Source organism: Pseudophryne corroboree, chromosome 7 (assembly GCF_028390025.1).
Source record: "Pseudophryne corroboree isolate aPseCor3 chromosome 7, aPseCor3.hap2, whole genome shotgun sequence".
In the NCBI taxonomy this organism is placed as follows: domain Eukaryota; kingdom Metazoa; phylum Chordata; class Amphibia; order Anura; family Myobatrachidae; genus Pseudophryne; species Pseudophryne corroboree.
In genome coordinates, this window is record NC_086450.1 from 209,675,045 (window position 1) to 209,697,251 (window position 22,207).

Here is a 22,207-nt window from a genome sequence, read left to right on the forward strand (position 1 = left end):
AGCAGACGATCTCTCGCTGGATTAGGTTCACTATCCAGCATGCGTATTCTACGTCAGGATTGCCGTGTACTACGTTTGTTAAGGCCCACTCTACTCATAAGGTGTTTTCTTCCTAGGCGGTTGCCCGGGGTGTCTCGGCTTTACAGGTTTGCCGAGCGGCTACTTGGTCGGGGTCGAACACGTTTGCAAGGTTCTACAAGTTTGATACTTTGGCCGCTGAGGACCTCAAGTTTGGTCAGTCAGTTCTGCAGGAGCCTCCGCGCTTTCCCTCCCATTCTGGGAGCTTTGGTACATCCCCATGGTACTACTGTGGACCCCAGCATCCTCTAGGACGTAAGAGAATAAAGGATTTTAATTATCTACCGGTAAATCCTTTTCTCGTAATCCGTAGAGGATTCTGGGGTCCACATTAGTACCATGGGGATGTACCAAAGCTCCCAGAACAGGAGGGAAAGCTGAACAATATTACTTAGCCAAGTAACAAAACAGTACTAAAACTAAGAACTAAGCAGTACTGAACAAAGTAACCACTGCAGGATCATGAAGTGCTGGGCGGGCGCCCAGCATCCTCTACGGACTACGAGAAAAGCATTTACCGGTAGGTAATTAAAATCCTATTTTTTTTCTTGCTATTTGTGGATATGGGCACGTTGTGGAAGTGGTCTCTCTTATGTGGTAGCTGCAAGCCACTATAAAGTCACGTGACATATAAGACCATTAGTCTCTGCTTCTCTTTTTTTTTTTTTTTTTTTTTTATATGGTCACCTACCAGAACCAGAAGTATCCAGACTTTTGTCCCCAAACCATGACAGTCTTCTAATTTTACACTTCACGATACTTCTCCACTCCACCATTTATACCCCTTTCTCAAACTAGCAAAATTTCTCTGACGTCCTAGTGGGTGCTGGGAACTCCGAAAGGACCATGGGGAATAGACGGGCTCCGCAGGAGACTGGGTACTCTAAAAGAAAGATTAGGTACTATCTGGTGTGCACTGGCTCCTCCCTCTATGCCCCTCCTCCAGACCTCAGTTAGAATCTGTGCCCGGCCAGAGCTGGGTGCTCCTAGTGGGCTCTCCTGAGCTTGCTAGAAAAGAAAGTATTTATTAGGTTTTTTATTTTCAGTGAGATCTGCTGGCAACAGACTCACTGCTACGTGGGACTGAGGGGAGAGAAGCAAACCTACCTGCGTGCAGCTAGCTTGTGCTTCTTAGGCTACTGGAGACCATTAGCTCCAGAGGGTTCGAACACAGGGCCTGACCTCGATCGTCCGTTCCCGGAGCCGTGCCGCCGTCCCCCTTGCAAAGCCAGAAGACAGAAGAAGAAGATGAAATCGGCGGCAGAAGACTCCAGTCTTCATTAAGGTAGCGCACAGCACTGCAGCTGTGCGCCATTGCTCCCACAGCACACCACACACTCCGGTCACTGTAGGGTGCAGGGCGCTGGGGGGCGGCGCCCTGGGCAGCAATTATATTACCTTTTGGCTAAATATACACATAATACAGTCAGTTAACTGTATATGTGTAAAAAACCCCGCCATTAAGTTAAAGAAAACGCGGGACAGAAGCCCGCTGCTGAGGGGGCGGGGCCTTCTTCCTCAGCACACCAGCGCCATTTTCCCTTCACAGCTCCGCTGGAAGCACGCTCCCCAGGCTCTCCCCTGCAGTATCCAGGTACAAGACGGGTTAAAAAGAGAGGGGGGGCACATAAATTTAGGCGCAAATCGATACAGAAAGCAGCTATTGGGAAAATCACTTTTCTCTGACGTCCTAGTGGATGCTGGGAACTCCGTAAGGACCATGGGGAATAGCGGCTCCGCAGGAGACTGGGCACAACTAAGAAAGATTGAGGACTACCTGGTGTGCACTGGCTCCTCCCTCTATGCCCCTCCTCCAGACCTCAGTTAGAATTTTGTGCCCGGCCGAGCTGGATGCACACTAGGGGCTCTCCTGAGCTCCTAGAAAAGAAAGTATATTTTAGGTTTTTTATTTTCAGTGAGATCTGCTGGCAACAGACTCACTGCTACGTGGGACTAAGGGGAGAGAAGCGAACCTACCTGCTTGCAGCTAGCTTGGGCTTCTAGGCTTCTGGACACCATTAGCTCCAGAGGGATCGAACACAGGCCCAGCCTCAGTCGTCCGGTCCCGGAGCCGCGCCGCCGTCCCCCTTACAGAGCCAGAAGCAAGAAGACGTTCCTGGAAATCGGCGGCAGAAGACTTCGGTCTTCATCAAGGTAGCGCACAGCACAGCAGCTGTGCGCCATTGCTCCCCATGCACACCACACACTCCGGTCACTGATGGGTGCAGGGCGCTGGGGGGGGGGGGGGGGGGCGCCCTGGGCTGCAATAAGAGTACCTTGCTGGCAAATACCACATAATATAGTCATAAAGACTATATATGTGTAAAATACCCCTGCCAAATATACATTTAAAAAGCGGGAGAAGTCCGCCGGAAAAGGGGCGGGGCTATCTCCCTCAGCACACTGGCGCCATTTTCCCTCACAGCTCCGCTGGAAGGACGCTCCCAAGGCTCTCCCCTGCAGTTTCCAGACTACATAGGGTAAAAAAGAGAGGGGGGGGCACTAAATTTAGGCGCATATAATATATATATAGCTGCTATAGGGAAAAATCACTTGTGTAGTGTGTATCCCTGCATTATATAGCGCTCTGGTGTGTGCTGGCATACTCTCTGTCTCCCCAAAGGACTTTGTGGGGTCCTGTCCTCGTTCAGAGCATTCCCTGTGTGTGTGCGGTGTGTCGGTACGGCTGTGTCGACATGTTTGATGAGAAGGCTTATGTGGAGGCTGAGCAGGGGCCGATAAATGTGATGTCACCCCCTGCGGGGTCGACACCTGAATGGATGGACATGTGGAAGGAATTACGTGACAGTGTCAACTCCTTACATAAAAGGTTTGACGACATAGCAGATGTGGGACAGCCGGCTTCTCAGCTCGTGCCTGCCCAGGCGTCTCAAAAGCCATCAGGGGCTCTAAAACGCCCGGTACCACAAAAAAGGGTATTATGTTTGGGGAGAAAAAACTACCAGTGGTTTTTCCCCCTTCTGATGAATTAAATGAAGTATGTGAAGAAACGTGGGCTTCCCCCGATAAGAAACTGGTAATTTCTAAAAAGTTACTAATGGCGTACCCTTTCCCGCCAGAGGATAGGTCACGTTGGGAGACATCCCCTAGGGTGGATAAGGCGCCTGTCAAAGAAGGTGGCACTACCGTTTCCGGACACGGCCGCCCTAAAGGAACCTGCTGATAGGAAGCAGGAGGCTATCCTGAAGTCTGTATATACACACTCAGGAATTATACTGAGACCGGCTATTGCTTCAGCATGGATGTGCAGTGCTGCAGCTGCGTGGTCAGATTCCCTGTCGGAAAACATTGATACCCTAGACAGAGACACTATATTGCTAACCGTAGAGCATATTAAAGACGCTGTCTTATACATGAGAGATGCACAGAGGGATATTTGCCGGCTGGCATCTAAAATAAACGCAATGTCCATTTCTGCCAGGAGAGGATTGTGGACTCGGCAGTGGACAGGAGATGCAGATTCTAAAAGGCACATGGAAGTTTTGCATTACAAGGGTGAGGAGTTGTTTGGGGATGGTCTCTCGGACCTCGTTTCCACAGCAACAGCTGGGAAGTCAGCATTTTTACCCCATGTTCACTCACAGCCAAAGAAAGCACTGTATTATCAGGTACAGTCCTTTCGGCCCCAGAAAGGCAAGCGGGTTAGAGGCGCGTCCTTTCTGCCCAGAGGCAGAGGTAGAGGGAAAAAGCTGCAACATACAGCCAGTTCCCAGGAACAAAAGTCCTCCCCCGCTTCCTCTAAGTCCACCGCATGACGCTGGGGCTCCACAGGCGGAGCAAGGTACGGTGGGGGCCCGTCTCAAGAACTTCAGCAACCAGTGGGCTCGTTCACGGGTGGATCCCTGGATTCTACAGGTAGTATCTCAGGGGTACAAGCTGGAATTCGAGACGTCTCCCCCTCGCCGTTTCCTCAAATCTGCCTTGCCGACAGCTCCCCCGGACAGGGAGGCAGTGCTGGAGGCGATTCACAAGCTGTATTCTCAGCAGGTGATAATCAAGGTGCCCCTCCTTCAACAAGGACGGGGTTACTATTCCACAATGTTTGTGGTACCGAAACCGGACGGTTCGGTGAGACCCATTTAAATTTAAAATCTTTGAACACTTATATAAGAAGGTTCAAGTTCAAGATGGAATCGCTCAGAGCGGTGATTGCAAGCCTGGACGAGGGGGATTACATGGTGTCACTGGACATCAAGGATGCTTACCTGCATGTCCCCATTTACCCTCCTCACCAGGAGTACCTCAGATTTGTGGTACAGGACTGTCATTACCAATTCCAGACGTTGCCGTTTGGTCTGTCCACGGCACCGAGGGTATTTACCAAGGTAATGGCCGAAATTATGATACTCCTTCGGAAAAAGGGAGTTTTAATGATCCCGTACTTGGACGATCTCCTTTTATAAAGGCGAGGTCCAGGGAACAGTTGTTGATCGGAGTAGCACTAGCTCGGGAAGTGCTACAACAGCACGGCTGGATCCTGAATATTCCAAAGTCGCAGCTGGTTCCTACAACGCGTCTACTGTTCCTGGGGATGGTTCTGGACACAGAACAGAAAAAAGTGTTTCTCCCGGAGGAGAAGGCCAAGGAGTTATCGTCTCTAGTCAGAGACCTCCTAAAACCAAAACAGGTGTCGGTGCACCACTGCACGCGAGTCCTGGGGAAGATGGTGGCTTCTTACGAAGCAATTCCATTCGGAAGGTTCCATGCAAGGATCTTTCAGTGGGATCTGTTGGACAAGTGGTCCGGGTCGCATCTTCAGATGCATCGGCTGATAACCCTGTCTCCAAGGGCCAGGGTGTCGCTACTGTGGTGGCTGCAGAGTGCTCATCTTCTAGGGGGCCGCAGATTCGGCATACAGGACTGGATCCTGGTGACCACGGATGCCAGCCTTCGAGGTTGGGGGGCAGTCACACAGGGAAGAAACTTCCAAGGACTATGGACAAGTCAGGAGACTTCCCTACACATAAATATTCTGGAACTAAGGGCCATTTACAATGCCCTAAGTCAGGCAAGACTCCTGCTTCAACACCAGCCGGTGCTGATACAGTCAGACAACATCACGGCGGTCGCCCATCGTCAGGGCGGCACAAGAAGCAGGATGGCGATGGCAGAAGCCACAAGGATTCTCCGATGGGCGGAAAATCATGTGTTAGCACTGTCAGCAGTGTTTATTCCGGGAGTGGACAACTGGGAAGCAGACTTCCTCAGCAGGCACGACCTCCACCCGGGAGAGTGGGGACTTCATCCAGAAGTCTTCCAAATGATTGTACACTGTTGGGAAAGGCCACAGGTGGACATGATGGCGTCCCGCCTCAACAAAAAGCTAAAAAGATATTGCGCCAGGTCAAGGGACCCTCAGGCGATAGCTGTGGACGCTCTAGTGACACCGTGGGTACCAGTCGGTTTTATGTGTTCCCTCCTCTGCCTCTCATACCCAAGGTACTGAGAATAATAAGAAGGAGAGGAGTAAGAACTATACTTGTGGTTCCGGATTGGCCAAAAAGAGCTTGGTACCCAGAACTTCAAGAACTGATCTCAGAGGACCCATGGCCTCTGCCGCTCAGACAGGACCTGCTGCAGCAGGGACCCTGTCTGTTCCAAGACTTACCGCGACTGCGTTTGACGGCATGGCGGTTGAACGCCGGATCCTGAAGGAAAAGGGCATTCCGGAGGAAGTCTTCCCTATGCTGATTAAAGCTAGGAAGGAGGTGACCGCAAACCATTATCACCGCATATGGCGAGAATATGTTGCGTGGTGTGAGGCCAGAAGGGCCCCAACGGAGGAATTTCAGCTGGGTCGATTTCTGCACTTCCTACAGTCAGGGGTGACTATGGGCCTCAAATTAGGTACCATTAAGGTCCAGATTTCGGCTCTGTCGATTTTCTTCCAAAAAGAACTGGCTTCACTGCCTGAAGTTCAGACGTTTGTTAAAGGAGTGCTGCATATTCAGCCCCCTTTTGTGCCTCCAGTGGCACCTTGGGATCTCAACGTAGTGTTGGATTTCCTTAAGTCACATTGGTTTGAGCCACTTAAAACCGTGGAACTAAAATATCTCACGTGGAAAGTGGTCATGCTGTTGGCCTTGGCTTCGGCCAGGCGTGTGTCAGAATTGGCGGCTTTGTCATGTAAAAGCCCTTATCTGATTTTCCATATGGATAGGGCAGAATTGAGGACTCGTCCCCAATTTCTTCCTAAGGTGGTATCTGCTTTTCATTTGAACCAACCTATTGTGGTGCCTGCGGCTACTAAGGACTTGGAGGATTCCAAGTTGCTGGACGTAGTCAGGGCCCTGAAAATCTATGTTTCCAGGACGGCTGGAGTCAGGAAAACTGACTCGCTATTTATCCTGTATGCGCCCAACAAGCTGGGTGCTCCTGCTTCAAAGCAGTCTATTGCTCGCTGGATCTGTAGTACGATTCAACTTGCACATTCTGCGGCTGGACTGCCGCATCCTAAATCTGTAAAAGCCCATTCCACGAGGAAAGTGGGCTCTTCTTGGGCGGCTGCCCGAGGGGTCTCGGCTTTACAACTTTGCCGAGCTGCTACTTGGTCGGGTTCAAACACGTTTGCCAAGTTCTACAAGTTTGATACCCTGGCTGAGGAGGACCTTTCTTTCGCTCATTCGGTGCTGCAGAGTCATCCGCACTCTCCCGCCCGTTTGGGAGCTTTGGTATAATCCCCATGGTCCTTACGGAGTTCCCAGCATCCACTAGGACGTCAGAGAAAATAAGAATTTACTCACCGGTAATTCTATTTCTCGTAGTCCGTAGTGGATGCTGGGCGCCCATCCCAAGTGCGGATTGTCTGCAATACTTGTATATAGTTATTGCCTAACTAAAGGGTTATTGTTTAGAGCCATCTGTTGAGAGGCTCAGTTATTTTTCATACTGTTAACTGGGTATAGTATCACGAGTTATACGGTGTGATTGGTGTGGCTGGTATGAGTCTTACCCGGGATTCCAAAATCCTTTCCTTTATTGTGTCAGCTCTTCCGGGCACAGTATCCTAACTGAGGTCTGAAGGAGGGGCATAGAGGGAGGAGCCAGTGCACACCAGGTAGTCCTAAATCTTTCTTAGTTGTGCCCAGTCTCCTGCGGAGCCACTATTCCCCATGGTCCTTACGGAGTTCCCAGCATCCACTACGGACTACGAGAAATAGAATTACCGGTGAGTAAATTCTTATTATTAGCAGTGTAAATCCCTGTGTTATATAGCGCTGTGGTGTGTGCTGGCATACTCTCTCTCTGTCTCCCCAAAGGACTTTGTGGGGTCCTGTCCTCAGTCTGAGCATTCCCTGTGTGTGTGTGCGGTGTGTCGGTACGGCTGTGTCGACATGTTTGATGAGGAGGGTTACGTGGAGGCGGAGCAGGGGCAGATAAATGTGGTGTCGCCCCCGACGGGGCCGACACCTGATTGGATGGATATGTGGAAGGTCTTAACCGACAGTGTCAACTCCTTACATAAAAGGTTCGATGACGCAGCAGCCTTGGGACAGCCGGGGTCTCAGCCCGCACCTGCCCAGGCGACTCAGAAGCCGTCAGGGGCTCAAAAACGCCCGCTAGCTCTGATGGTAGACACAGATGTCGACACGGAGTCTGACTCCAGTGTAGATGAGGATGAGACAAATGTACAGTCTACAAAAGCCATCCGATGCATGATTACTGCAATGAAAAATGTATTGCACATTTCTGACATTAACCCGGTTACCACCAAGAGGGGTATTATGTTTGGGGAGAAAAAGCAGCCAGTGACTTTTCCCCCATCTGATGAATTAAATGATTTGTGTGAAGAAGCGTGGAGTTCCCCTGATAAGAAACTAGTGATTTCTAAGAGGTTACTGATGGCGTACCCTTTCCCGCCAACGGATAGGTTACGTTGGGAAACATCCCCTAGGGTGGACAAGGCGCTAACATGCTTATCAAAAAGGGTGGCCCTGCCGTCTCAGGATACGGCCGCCCTAAAGGATCCTGCGGATAGAAAGCAGGAAGCTATCCTGAAGTCTGTGTATACACACTCTGGTACTCTACTGAGACCGGCTATTGCTTCAGCCTGGATGTGTAGTGCTGCAGCAGCATGGACTGATACCCTGTCAGACAACATTGATTCCCTCGACAGAGATACTGTTTTGCTAACCATTGAACATATAAAAGACGTCGTCTTATATATGCGGGATGCACAGAGGGACATTTGCCTGCTGGCATCTAGAATTAATGCAATGTCCATTTCTGCCAGGAGAGTATTATGGACTCGGCAGTGGACAGGTGATGCTGATTCTAAAAAACACATGGAGGTTTTGCCTTATAAGGGTGAGGAATTGTTTGGGGACGGTCTCTCCGACCTCGTATCCACAGCAACTGCTGGGAAGTCGACTTTTTTACCTCAGGTTCCCTCACAGCCTAAGAAAGCACCGTATTATCAAATGCAGTCCTTTCGGCCTCAGAAAGGCAAGCGGGTCAGAGGAGCATCCTTTCTGGCCAGAGGCAAGGGTAGAGGAAAGAAGCTGCACCAGGCAGCCAGTTCCCAGGAACAAAAATCCTCCCCTGCTTCCACTAAGTCCACCGCATGACGTTGGGGCTCCACAGGCGGAGCCAGGTGCGGTGGGGGCGCGTCTCCGAAACTTCAGCAACCAGTGGGTTCGCTCACAAGTGGATCTCTGGGCTGTACAAATTGTATCTCAGGGATACAAGCTGGAGTTCGAGGCGACTCCCCCTCGCCGTTACCTCAAATCAGCCTTGCCAGCTGCTCCCAGGGAAAGGGAGGTAGTACTGGCGGCAATTCACAAGCTGTACCTCCAGCAGGTGATAATCAAGGTCCCCCTCCTTCAACAGGACAGGGGTTACTATTCCACAATGTTTGTGGTACCGAAACCGGACTGTTCGGTGAGACCCATCCTGAATTTAAAATCCTTGAACACTTATATAAAGAAGTTCAAGTTCAAAATGGAATCGCTCAGGGCGGTTATTGCAAGCCTGGAAGAGGGGGATTTTATGGTGTGGCTGGACATCAAGGATGCTTACTTGCATGTCCCCATTTACCCACCTCACCAGGAATACCTCAGGTTTGTGGTACAGGACTGTCATTACCAATTCCAGACGTTGCCGTTTGGTCTCTCCACGGCACCGAGAATATTTACCAAGGTAATGGCCGAAATGATGATACTCCTTCGAAAGAAGGGAGTTATAATTATCCCGTACTTGGACGATCTCCTCATAAAGGCGAGGTCCAGAGAGCAGTTGTTGGTCAGCGTAGCACTCTCTCAGGAAGTGTTGCAACAGCACGGCTGGATTCTGAATATCCCAAAGTCGCAGCTGATTCCTGCGACGCGTTTGCTTTTCCTGGGCATGATTCTGGACACAGAACAGCAGAAGGTGTTTCTCCCGGTGGAGAAAGCCCAGGAATTGTCATCTCTGGTCAGGGACCTCCTGAAACCAAAACAGGTGTCGGTGCATCACTGCACGCGAGTCCTGGGAAAGATGGTGGCTTCTTACGAAGCAATTCCCTTCGGCAGGTTCCATGCAAGGATCTTTCAGTGGGATCTGTTGGACAAATGGTCCAGATCGCATCTTCAGATGCATCGGTTGATCACCCTGTCCCCAAGGGCCAGGGTGTCTCTGCTGTGGTGGCTGCAGAGTGCTCATCTTCTCGAGGGCCGCAGGTTCGGCATACAGGACTGGGTCCTGGTTACCACGGATGCAAGCCTCCGAGGATGGGGGGCAGTCACTCAGGGAAGAAACTTCCAAGGCCAGTGGTCAAGTCTGGAGACTTCACTACACATAAATATACTGGAACTAAGGGCCATTTACAACGCCCTGAGGCAAGCAGAGACCCTGCTTCAAATCAAACCTGTACTGATTCAGTCCGACAACATCACGGCGGTCGCCCATGTAAACCGCCAGGGCAGCACAAGAAGCAGGATGGCAATGGCAGAAGCCACAAGGATTCTTCGATGGGCGGAGAATTACGTGCTAGCACTGTCAGCAGTGTTCATTCCGGGAGTGGACAACTGGGAAGCAGACTTCCTCAGCAGACACGACCTCCACCCGGGAGAGTGGGGACTTCATCAAGAAGTCTTCACACAGATTGTAAATCGCTGGGAACTGCCACATGTGGACATGATGGCGTCCCGCCTCAACAAAAAGCTAAAAAAATATTGCGCCAGGTCAAGGGACCCTCAGGCGATAGCTGTGGACGCACTAGTGACACCGTGGGTGTACCAGTCGCTTTATGTGTTCCCTCCTCTTCCTCTCATACCCAAGGTACTGAGGATAGTAAGAAAGAGAGGAGTAAGAACTATACTCATCGTTCCGGATTGGCTAAGAAGAACTTGGTACCCAGAACTACAAGAAATGATCTCAGAGGACCCATGGCCTCTGCCTCTCAGACAGGACCTGTTACAACAGGGGCCCTGTCTGTTCCAAGACTTACCGCGGCTGCGTTTGACGGCATGGCGGTTGAACGCCGGATCCTAGCGGAAAAGGGCATTCCGGATGAAGTTATTCCTACGCTGATAAAGGCTAGGAAAGATGTGACAGCAAAACATTATCACCGTATATGGCGAAAATATGTTGCTTGGTGTGAGGCCAGGAAGGCCCCTACAGAGGAATTCCAGCTGGGTCGATTCCTGCACTTTCTACAGTCAGGAGTGTCTATGGGCTTAAAATTAGGATCTATAAAGGTTCAGATTTCGGCCCTATCTATTTATTTAAAAAAGAACTGGCTTCACTGCCTGAAGTTCAGACGTTTGTTAAGGGAGTGCTGCATATTCAGCCCCCTTTTGTGCCTCCAGTGGCACCTTGGGATCTTAACGTTGTGTTGGATTTCCTGAAATCACACTGGTTTGAGCCACTTAAGACCGTGGAGCTAAAGTATCTCACGTGGAAGGTGGTCATGCTGTTGGCCTTAGCTTCGGCTAGGCGTGTGTCAGAATTGGCGGCTTTGTCATGTAAAAGCCCATATCTGATCTTCCATATGGACAGGGCGGAATTGAGGACTCGTCCCCAATTTCTCCTAAAGGTGGTATCCGCGTTTCATTTGAACCAACCTATTGTGATGCCTGCGGCTACTCGGGACTTGGAGGATTCCAAGTTGCTGGATGTAGTCCGGGCTTTGAAAATTTATGTTTCCAGGACGGCTGGAGTCAGGAAAACTGACTCGCTATTTATCCTGCATGCACCCAACAAGCTGGGTGCTCCTGCTTCAAAGCAAACTATTGCTCGCTGGATCTGTTGCACGATTCAGCAGGCACATTCTGCGGCTGGACTGCCGCATCCTAAATCAGTAAAAGCCCATTCCACAAGGAAGGTAGGCTCTTCTTGGGCGGCTGCCCGAGGGGTCTCGGCTTTACAGCTTTGCCGAACTGCTACTTGGTCGGGTTCAAACACGTTTGCTAAATTCTACAAGTTTGATACCCTGGCTGAAGAGGACCTTGAGTTTGCTCATTCGGTGCTGCAGAGTCATCCGCACTCTCCCGCCCGTTTTGGGAGCTTTGGTATAATCCCCATGGTCCTTACGGAGTTCCCAGCATCCACTAGGACGTCAGAGAAAATAAGAATTTACTCACCGGTAATTCTATTTCTCGTAGTCCGTAGTGGATGCTGGGCGCCCGTCCCAAGTGCTGATTCTCTGCAATACATGTATATAGTTATTGCTTCACTAAAGGGTTATTGTTATGAGCCATCCGTAAAAGGAGGCTCAGTTGTTGTTCATACTGTTAACTGGGTATGGTTATCACAAGTTGTACAGTGTGATTGGTGTGGCTGGTATGAGTCTTACCCTGGATTCCAAATCCTTTCCTTGTTGTGTCAGCTCTTCCGGGCACAGTTTCCCTAACTGAGGTCTGGAGGAGGGGCATAGAGGGAGGAGCCAGTGCACACCAGATAGTACCTAATCTTTCTTTTAGAGTGCCCAGTCTCCTGCGGAGCCCATCTATTCCCCATGGTCCTTACGGAGTTCCCAGCATCCACTACGGACTACGAGAAATAGAATTACCGGTGAGTAAATTCTTATTTTTCCAGTGTTTTTGCACATGAACGCACATCAACCCGGGATTTTGCTTATTCTGAAAGGGTCCTGAAGCAATATCCCGGGTTGAGTGTCCCAGTATTTCATCCCAGGTCGCAACATCTGATCCTTTCCAAATGGAATGGTTTTCATCAGACAATAAAATTGTAGACTATGGTCCTTCCTCTGGAAGTAAGGAGGTCATTAGCCTGGTGGCTACAGACATCCCATCTGGACAAAGGGAGACCCTTTTGGATATCAGATTGGGAAATTCTGACAACAGATGCCAGTCTTCAGGGCTGGGGAGTGGTGTCAGGAAGGAGTTGCTTCCAGGGACAGTGGACCAAGGAAGAAAGTTGCCTGCCAATAAATATATTGGAACTTCGTGCCATAAATATGGCACTGATTCAAGCAAAGGACACCCTTGAGGGGAAACCAGTTCAAATCCGCTCGGACAATGCAACGGCAGTAGCGTACCTCAACAATCAGGGAGGAACTCGCAGCCAGAATGCAATGAAGGAGGTAAGTCACACATTAAAGTGGGCAGAACTTCATCATCCAGCCTTATCCGCAGTGTTCTTTCCGGGAGTCCTAAACTGGGAAGTCTATTTCCTCAATCGACACTCCATTCATGCAAGCGAATGCACTTTGCACCCAGAGGTTTTCCAAATTCTGGTAGACAAATGGGGGTTTCCGGAGATAGATCTCATGGCGTCACATCAGAACAACAAAGTTCCTGCATACGGGTCAAGAACAAAGGATCCCAAAGCGATCTTTGTGGATGCCCTGTCAGTGAGATGGGACTTTCGTCTGGCTATGTGTTTCCACCAATCGCCCTGTTACCCAGGGTAATGCAAAAGGGAAAACAAGGAAAGGCCGCTGTGATAATAATAGCTCCGGCTTGGCCCAGAAGACATTGGTACACATCTGCAGAGGATGTCAATGGAGGCTCCATTCCTGCTCCCTCAACGTCCAGATCTACTGTCTTGGGGGTTCTTGCTATCACAAGCACCGGGATCGACTGTCTTTGACGGCGTGGCTCTTGAGACTTCCATCCTGAAAGCAAGAGGATTCTCACAACACGTAATTCACACAATGCTCAGAGCAAGGAAACCTTCATCGGCTCACATTTATCACCGAATAAGCAAGCCTATATTCAGTGGTGCAGTGACTGGAAATTTGACCCTAGGTCGTACAGAGTTTCCAGAGTCTTAGCATTCCTTCAGGCATTAATGGACAAAGGTCTGGGGATCAGTACTAAATGCCGCCGGTCGGAATCCCGGCGGTCGAAATACCGACGCCGGAATCCCGACCACACAATCCCGACAGGGGTGGTGAGCGGAATGCAGCCCCTTGCGGGCTCGCTTCGCTCGCCACGCTGCGGGCACGGTGCCTCGCTACGCTCGGCACACTATTATATTCTCCCTCTATGGGTGTCGTGGACACCCACGGAGGGAGAATATGTCGGGATTGTGGCGGTCGGGATTCCGGCGTCGGTATTTCGACCGCCGGGATTCCGTCCGGCGGCATCTTGACCGCATCCCGTCAACGGGTGGCTTCCTTGAGAGTGCAAGTGTCAGCATTGACTGTATGGTTCCAAAAAAAATTGCTAACCTACAGGATGTGCGCACTTTTTTCCAGGGAATTCTGCACATTCAACCTCCTTTTGTTCCTCCTACAGTGCCTTGGGACTTAAGTCTATTCCTGAAAGCCCATCAAGTTGCCACGTTTGAACCACTTAATAAAGTGGATGTTAAATGGTTGACAACTAAAGTTCTCTTTCTACTGGCTATTGGCTATTCAGCTAGAATAGTGTCAAATTTAGGGGCTTTGTTATATCGCCCTCCTTTTCTGTTTTTTTTTTTTTTATCCAGATAGAACGATTCTCAGAACCAAATCTGGGTATCTTCCGAAGATAGTGTTTAAATTCCACCTTAATGAAGAAATTGTAGTCCCGGCCTACCAGGTGCCGGACCTTTCTGCGGGAGATGCATCGTTGAACGTTGTTCGTCCCTTAATTATCTACGTGGATCGTACCAGTGCCATCAGAAAAACAGATACTCTTCGTTCTCTACGGATTTCACGAGAGGATGGCCTGCTGATAAGCAAACACTGGCGAAGTGTCTTCAGGTGACTATTTTAGAAGCATATTCCCAAGCTGATCTCCTTGTTCCGGCTAGTGTCTCTGCTCACTCTACTCGGAAGGTAGGTCCATCATGGGCAACACAACTTGTTGCTTCAGCAGAACAGATATGTAAGGCAGCCACATGGTCTTCCTTTAATACATTCATTAGACATTATGTCTTTGATACCTTTGCCCCTCAGGACGCTGAATTCAGGCAAAGAATTCTCCTGTCTAATCAGGAGCGTCCACACCACTAAATTGCTATGGGTATCCTGTGGACCCTGCCGGAGAAATAATCGTTGTGGTAGACTTACCGTTAATAACGCTATTTCTCCTAAGTCCACAGGGATCCCACCCTGACGCACCTGATTTGAGGATACTTTCACTCACTAACCTCTTTCTTGTACGGAAGGGTGTGCATGTGTGTTCTTCTCGCCTGACTATGGCTCTCTATGATGCTCCTTCCTTGAGCTTTGGAAAAACAACTGATTTGCCTGAGCCAGGAGGCAGGGATATAGGGACGGGCCCATTGCATGCTGGGAGGCCGAAAGCTTTGATCGTTTGGTGCCAATCCACTGTTGCTACCAAATATCCCGATGTGATTTTGTGGACCCAGCACTGCAGGTGCGGCAGATGTAAAATGTGCAGAGATTTAAATGTAGGAGGGAGTGTGTACAAAACGCAAATATAAATTGCGGTGTAAAAATAAAGCTGCCCAGCACTTGTGGGCTACATGCAAAAGCAGGCAGTATTTACACTGCATGTAAAAATAATAAAAGTATTTGCTCCCTTTGCATTGCAACATGGTTTATTCCAGAGGGTTGGGGTCGGCTGACCGGTCACCTGACTACATCCCGTTCCAGATACAAAGTTCCTGTACTTAATATTTTTTTGCTTTACTGTCAACTCAGAATCAGACCCCCCCCCCCCCCCCCCCCATCTTAGTTCAACTATGATAGTAGTTGAGATGGGTGTGATACCTGATACCGACAGTTGGGATGCCGGCGGTCACATGACCGACTGTTATCCCGATGTTTAGCAACTAATTTACCCCTTCACTGCCCCCTACCCTAACTTGCCTGAGGTGGCTGCTAGGCCTAAGATAGTGGGTGGTTTCGGCTAGGGCTAAGGACACGGGGTGGCGGCTACTGCTAACACTCCACTGTGGTACCTAACCACCACTCCACTCCCTAACCCTCACCCCAATACTTTCCATCAGGATGCAGTCGTTCAGGGTTCGGGTGTCATGATTCTGCCGTTGGTCACCTGATCGCTGGCATCCACAGCGCTGGGATGCTGACCGCATCCCGTTGAGATGCTGGATGAAAGTAAAATGGTTACTGAACACAAAATGGCTGTTTACTTCTTTGTATCATTGCTTAAGCCAGCACATTCTAATATAGTTTACATGATCCAGTTGACCTTATAAGGGGTGTGTTTATTGTTTGTCTGTAGTCAATGATGTAGTGTGATCTAACCAATTATGTAGAACAATGCTTTATATTGACTTCTGAAGAAACAGCCCCGGTATTAGAGGCTGAAAAACGCGTCACAGCCCCGGTATTAGAGGCTGAGAAACGCGTCAAGCATCCCGCCCGACGTCCTGCCCGGTATCCTGGGTGTTCAACATTCAGCACACCCACAGCACATTCAGCGGTTCCTGCTACGGATGCACGAGCGAACGGCTCCTGACTTCATCAGCCGCGAACGGCTTTCTGGTCTCAGGTAGCCGCGCTCTGAAGTGGTCCCCGTGAAGCGCAGTCTTCAACAGTGATACCGACACCTTGCTGTGCCGCTGTTTAGCGGTGTGGGCAGCCGGCGCCCACTACAGGAAAAGACACTAAAGGGAAATTTCCATCATTTAAAAGTGGGTAAGCTTCATTATATGAGACTGCACAATCAGTGATTTGGCTAAATTATCACTGCACATATATGGAAATTTGCACAAATTAAGCTACCCATAGAAAGTCTACGTGATCTGGATAAGACTGCAATATACAAGCTGATTAATACTTCACTGTGGATGGACTTTCTAAACAGCATCTAAGGAACCCATGTGAATTAATTAGCCCATGCATGGAGCTTAACCCTATAAGTACTAGTACATTTTAATTGCTGCAGCATTTATTGGGAATTAAGAGGTTATGTTCTTTTTAAAGGTGATTATTTAGAATCATTGAATGTTTGGTGTGTATTGTATGTTGAACATTCCAGGATAAGCGGATTATTTTATTGAAACTATATTAATTATTTTTAATAAATAAATTTATCAGACTGTTCATTGGTAGCGCTTCTCTGAGTATTTATTGTTTATATTGACAGAACTGTGTGATAAGACCTATATAAGATGTGAAATGTGTACTTTTGGAGCCCCCTACTCATTTTTGAGCTAGTCACCGTTTACATTCATGAGAAATTGGGAAACTGCTCTCATCTAATCTAGTTAGTATTTTGTGTGATTAAAAATTTCTTCAACACGGCATTCTGATGTGTATTCCCTTGTCACCAGGCTCCGGATGGACACATCTTCCTCGAAGCTTTCTCTCCAGTGTATAAATATGCTCAGGATTTCCTTGTCGCCATCTCTGAGCCAGTGTGCCGACCAGTGCATGTTCATGAGTATAAACTAACCGCTTACTCACTGTATGCGGCGGTCAGCGTGGGGCTGCAAACCAGTGATATCATTGAGTATTTACAGAAACTGAGCAAAACCGGGGTCCCTGAAGGCATAGTACAGTTTATCAAGGTGGGTTCTGTGTGCACTGATGTAACCGAAGCAATATTTCCTAAATCTGAAAGCTTCATTCCTATCATTGCTAAAATCCCCCATGCTAATTACGTTACAGTGCTGTTATCTGGTTGTCAGAATCTCTTCTCTTACTAAATGGCACCACGTTTCAGACATTAGGCCTAATTCAGAGTTGATCGCAGCAGCAAATTTGTTAGCAGTTGGGCAAAACCATGGTGGTCATTCCGAGTTGTTCGCTCAGTAATTTTCTTTGCATCGCAGCGATTTTCCGCTAATTGCGCATGCGCAATGTTCGCACTGCGCCAAGTAAATTTGCTATGAAGATTGGTATTTTACTCACGGCATTACAAGGTTTTTTTCTTCGTTCTGGAGATCGGAGTGTGATTGACAGGAAGTGGGTGTTTCTGGGCGGAAACTGGCCGTTTTATGGGAGTGTGTGAAAAAACGCTACCGTTTCTGGGAAAAACGCAGGAGTGGCTGGAGAAACGGAGGAGTGTCTGGGCGAGTGTGTGTTTGTGATGTCAAACCAGGAACGACAAGCACTGAACTGATCGCACTGGAAGATTAAGTCTCGAGCTACTCAGAAACTGCACAGAGAAGTCTTTTCGCAATATTGCGAATCTTTCGTTCGCAATTTTGATAAGCTAAGATTCACTCCCAGTAGGCGGCGGCTTAGCGTGTGCAAAGCTGCTAAAAGCAGCTTGCGAGCGAACAACTCTGAATGCCCACCAATGTGCACTGCAGGGTGGCCTGATATAACATGTGCAGAGAGAGTTAGATTTGGGTGGGGTGTGTTCAAACTGAAATCTAAATTGCAGTGTAAAAATAAAGCAGCCAGTATTTACCCTGCACAGAAACAAAATAACTCGCCCAAATCTAATTCTCTCTGCAAATGATATCTGTCCCACCCTGCAGTGCACATGGTTTTACCCAACTGTTAACAAACTTGATGCTGCGATCAACTCTGAATTACCCCCATTATCATTGGTGGCCAAGCTCTGCAAAACGAGAAATTTGCATAGATTGAAGACTCCTGGGTAGTTTGTTGTGAACAATGAGATCATTTATGAAGCACAGAAAGTTGAGACAAAATGATAATTTCTTTTTGGTGATTGTCATGTCCCTCGATTTTTGTTTGTATGCTCTAGGTTTCTACCATAGAGTACAGCCATATGGGCATGCTGAAGTGCACTGGCCAGTGGGATAAGCTAGGCAGAGTGAGGGCACTCTACGGGATGCAGTTATACTACCAACAGACGGGATCCCTGCAATCGATATACCGATGGCGGGATCCCAAAGGCAAATACCAACGCCCCTCGTGATACCAGCGTCGCAATACCGACAGCCGGAATCTCGAACGTCCATCCAGTGGGACACAGTGGCGTCCTGCTGCGAGGAGGGTGGGGGGTTAGGTTTAGGTAGGACAAGGGTTAGGGTGCAGGGCCAGAAAGGTTAGGGTTAGGGACCGGGGTTATGATTAGGTATCAAACTGGGAGGGATAGGTTTAGGCAGCGGGGAAGGGAGGGTTAGGTTTAGGCAGCGGGGAAGGGAGGGTTAGGTTTAGGCAGCGGGGAAGGGAGGGTTAGGGTTCGGCACCCATAAGGGAGGGTTAGGCTATTGCGCAGGGGAGGCTTAGGGTACTTTAGAGGGGGCTGTTGGGATTCTAAAGGACTGGATGCCGCTGTCTGGGAAGGGCGCACATCCCCGTGCAGAGCTGCAAACATGGACTCGTTCTATACTTCTTTTAATGGGACACATTTTGCACCTTCCAGTTGCCTTAATTGCATCTAAAGTGACCTGATTATCAATGAATTGACATTAGAAAATATTTACAAAGATTGCTCTTCTTATACAGTCCCTTTAAAATTGGCATTCAACAAAGAGAAAATTAAAAATGAAATGTATTGGTTGCTTTGATAGGCCCAAATGTATTAATAGAGCAAATTCTACCGAATGGGTATCACTGGCACTGATCTGGCTTGTTTCTTCTAAGCACCTGCTATATGGAGATAGTCTCCTACACAAATACAATTCAGTTATACTGTAGCAGTGCTTAAGTGTGTATATTTATTTCTCAATTGTCCTAAAAGATTTAAAAAAAAAATATTAAAATAGCAAAATATACAATCATTACATATTAAAATCAATAATCCATAATAGGAGTTCCTAAAATGAGCAGAGTTCTCACCCACTGGAGTTATGTGGTATATTGATAGTCCTTCTAGCATATGTCCGTTCCTATGTTGCTTCCGGTTACAGAAGGTTATTGTATAGCGTATTGTAATAGTCAGGACAAAGGGGGTAATTCCAAGTTGATCGTAGCAGGAAATTTTTTAGCAGTTGGGCAAAACCATGTGCACTGCAGGGGGGGGACAGATTTAGTGTTCATTCTAGCACCCTGCACCTATCAAAATCCTTGCAGTTCCTCTTTCCTGCCTGGGGTGTCGCTCTCTGCTGTGATGCTTCTCAACACACTCTGATAGAGACCTGCTGTGATACAGACCTGTGTGTGCTGAGAAGCACCAGAGCAAAGAGCGACACCCCAGGCAGGAAAGAGGAACTGCACAGGATTTGAAATGTGCAGGGTGCTAGAATGAACACTAGATATAACATTTGCAGAGAGCATTAGATTTGGTTGGGTTATTTTGTTTCTGTGCAGGGTAAATACTGGCTGCTTTATTTTTACACTGCAATTTAGATTGCAGATTGAACTCACCACACCCAAATCTATCTCTTTCTGCACATGTTAAATCTGTCTCCCCTGCAGTGCACATGGTTTTGCCCAACTGCTAAAAAATTTCCTGCTGCGATCAACTTGGAATTACCGCCAGAGTTCTTGTCTTTTTCCATATACAGTGGGGCAAGAAAGTATTTGACAGCCACCGATTGTGCAAGTTGACCTACTTAAAAAGATGAGAGAGAAGAGGACAGTCAGACTCAGAGAGTAATGTGCAGTCTCTCTCCTGGCTCCTGCTGTGTTTATATGTCATCACAGCCTGTCTGTTCAGTTAGCAAAGCAAAAGTTTTTTGTTGTGCCGCAATTCATCATTCCATATGTAGTAGCCCCAGCAAAAAACGAGATTTATGGTAAGAACTTACCTTTGTTAAATCTCTTTCTGCGAGGTACACTGGGCTCCACAAGGATGGACAATGGGGTGTAGAGTAGGATCTTGATCCGAGGGCACCAACAGGCTCAAAAGCTTTGACTGGGAGGGGGCGTGGCCTGGCTTCTGAGGCAGCAAGATGTGTGGAGCTGGAGCTCCTGCCCGGGCCTCTGAAACTTGCCCTTCCCGCACCCTGCTACTCGCCTGGGACCCCCCATAGCCCGCCATCCTTGCTCCTGGGGTCCCCCCGCCCTGACCTGCAAGGTCCGCGGAGCCGGCAGACACCTCCTGTGTCTGTGCGGGTTGCGGCCTGCAGGTCTCAGTGAAGCCGGGACCTCTCCTGCCGCCGAGAGCCGTGACGCGGCTCCTGCCTCCGGACCCGGAGTGACTAGCGGTGCCTCACAAGCCGGACCCCCGCCGCCTACCTCCAGCCTGGTCCCTCCGAGCTGCTCCGGAGCTCCCCTGCGTCCGCTCCCGCCCGCAGTTTGGCATCACTGAAGACGCGGACCTCCGTACTCCTCCATAGCCGGAAGCCGGGACCCGCCGCAGTGAAGGTGAGGGCCGGGGGCGCCGAGTGGCTGGGGGGAGAGATATAGCCGGCAGATCACCCGCCCTACGGTGGAGGCTGGCGGGTGGCTCCAGCCTGCCTCTGCCCTGAGCCGTCTTGTCCACCCTCCCTGGCCTTGCTGGATGAACCCTCGGAGCGCTCCGGTGCCCGGCATACTTTTGGCGGCCTAGCAGACCCGGGTCCCCGCGCTGGGGGCCCCCCTGTAGTGACCCCGCGGAGCCTGCATCTCACCTGGCCTTGGGCCCCCTGTGTTGGCTCTCCTTCTGGGGCTTCCTGGAGCCCACACCTCAGCGGCCCACCGACCTTTCCAACGCCGGCTCTACCTGCGGCCCCCTGCCTCTCCCGGCGCCTGTGACGACATTCTCCGCTGCCGGGACCGCTTACCCCTCCTTGCTCCCCGGAGGTTGGCACCGCCCTGGTCACTGGCTGGCCCGTGGCCGGGCTCCATTCTCCCAGACCCTGCGTGTGGGCTAACGGGCGGATTGCGCCAGCCCGTCTCCTGTGATTTCCGACTGGCGGTCTCCCTTCCGTGACTGCGTGGGCCCTCCCGGCCGACGGGGCACCTCGGCCCTGCCCCACCCACGCTGCCTTGTTGGCCGCGCTATGATACCTCTCTAATGCTCCCGCCTTACCCCCCCTGGGCCTGAGCCACACTGCTGGAGCGCCATCTCTACCCCTTTTCCCGGCTGTCTACCCTCCTTCTCAACCGTACAGTATGCCTAGAGGTGGCAAAAAAACACAGGGATCGGACCTCACACCATTCCTTACCAAAAAGAGCACCCCTGCCAAGAATGGGCCTGACGTTCCCGACCACCCTCAGGGTACCCCCGACTCTAAACCCGATGACGACGATCTCACGCCTCTCACTCGCAGAGACTTCCTCTTCCTCCTTAAGGAGATGCGGGATGTCAAGACCTCCGATCAAGCTCTCCACTCCCTGAAGTCTGATATTGCCGAAATTGGCTCCAGAACGGACCAACTCGAGCGGCAAGTGGAGGAGGTGGTGATGTTCCAGCAAACTGTCGAGACTGACTTCCACCAACTCCGACAGGATGTTGCCCAGCTGCGGGAGGAGCATGAGGACCTAGGATAATAGAGCGAGGAGAAATAATCTAAGGATTCGGGGCATTCCAGAAGACGTTGAAGCGGCACACCTTGATCTTTACCTCAAGCGCCTCTTCACCTTCCTGTCACCCGATACCCCCGAAGACCACCTTCTCCTGGACCGAGCACACCGCGCTCTTCGGCCCCGCTCCCAAGACTCTTCTCAGCCTAGAGACGTCATCCTCCGATGCACTACTTCACCGCTAAAGAGTCCGTCATGAGGGAAGCACGGCGATTAAGCTCTGTGACTTTCCAAAATGTCTCCCTGCAGATCTTCCAAGACCTATCCCCCCTCACCCTGGCCAAGCGTAGGGACTTTAAGCCCATCACTTCCCTGCTCTCCCAGCACAATATCAAGTATCGCTGGGGCTTCCCGTTCCGTATCCTGGTATGGCATCAGGGGAAACTACTATCAGCCAGAAATCCACCCGAGGCTCAATCGCTGCTCTCCAAATTG

The 22,207-nt window shown here is 49.9% G+C and overlaps 1 protein-coding gene across 1 annotated transcript in view; it reads left to right on the top strand.

The window, feature by feature from the left end:
• Nucleotides 1-22,207, top strand: part of ERCC3 (ERCC excision repair 3, TFIIH core complex helicase subunit) — a 106,185-nt gene that overhangs the window by 17,315 nt on the left and 66,663 nt on the right. The window contains exon 3 of the mRNA XM_063933968.1: nucleotides 16,735-16,971. Within this exon, the coding sequence (XP_063790038.1) occupies nucleotides 16,735-16,971 (237 nt within the window). The remainder of the gene's footprint in view (nucleotides 1-16,734; nucleotides 16,972-22,207) is intronic.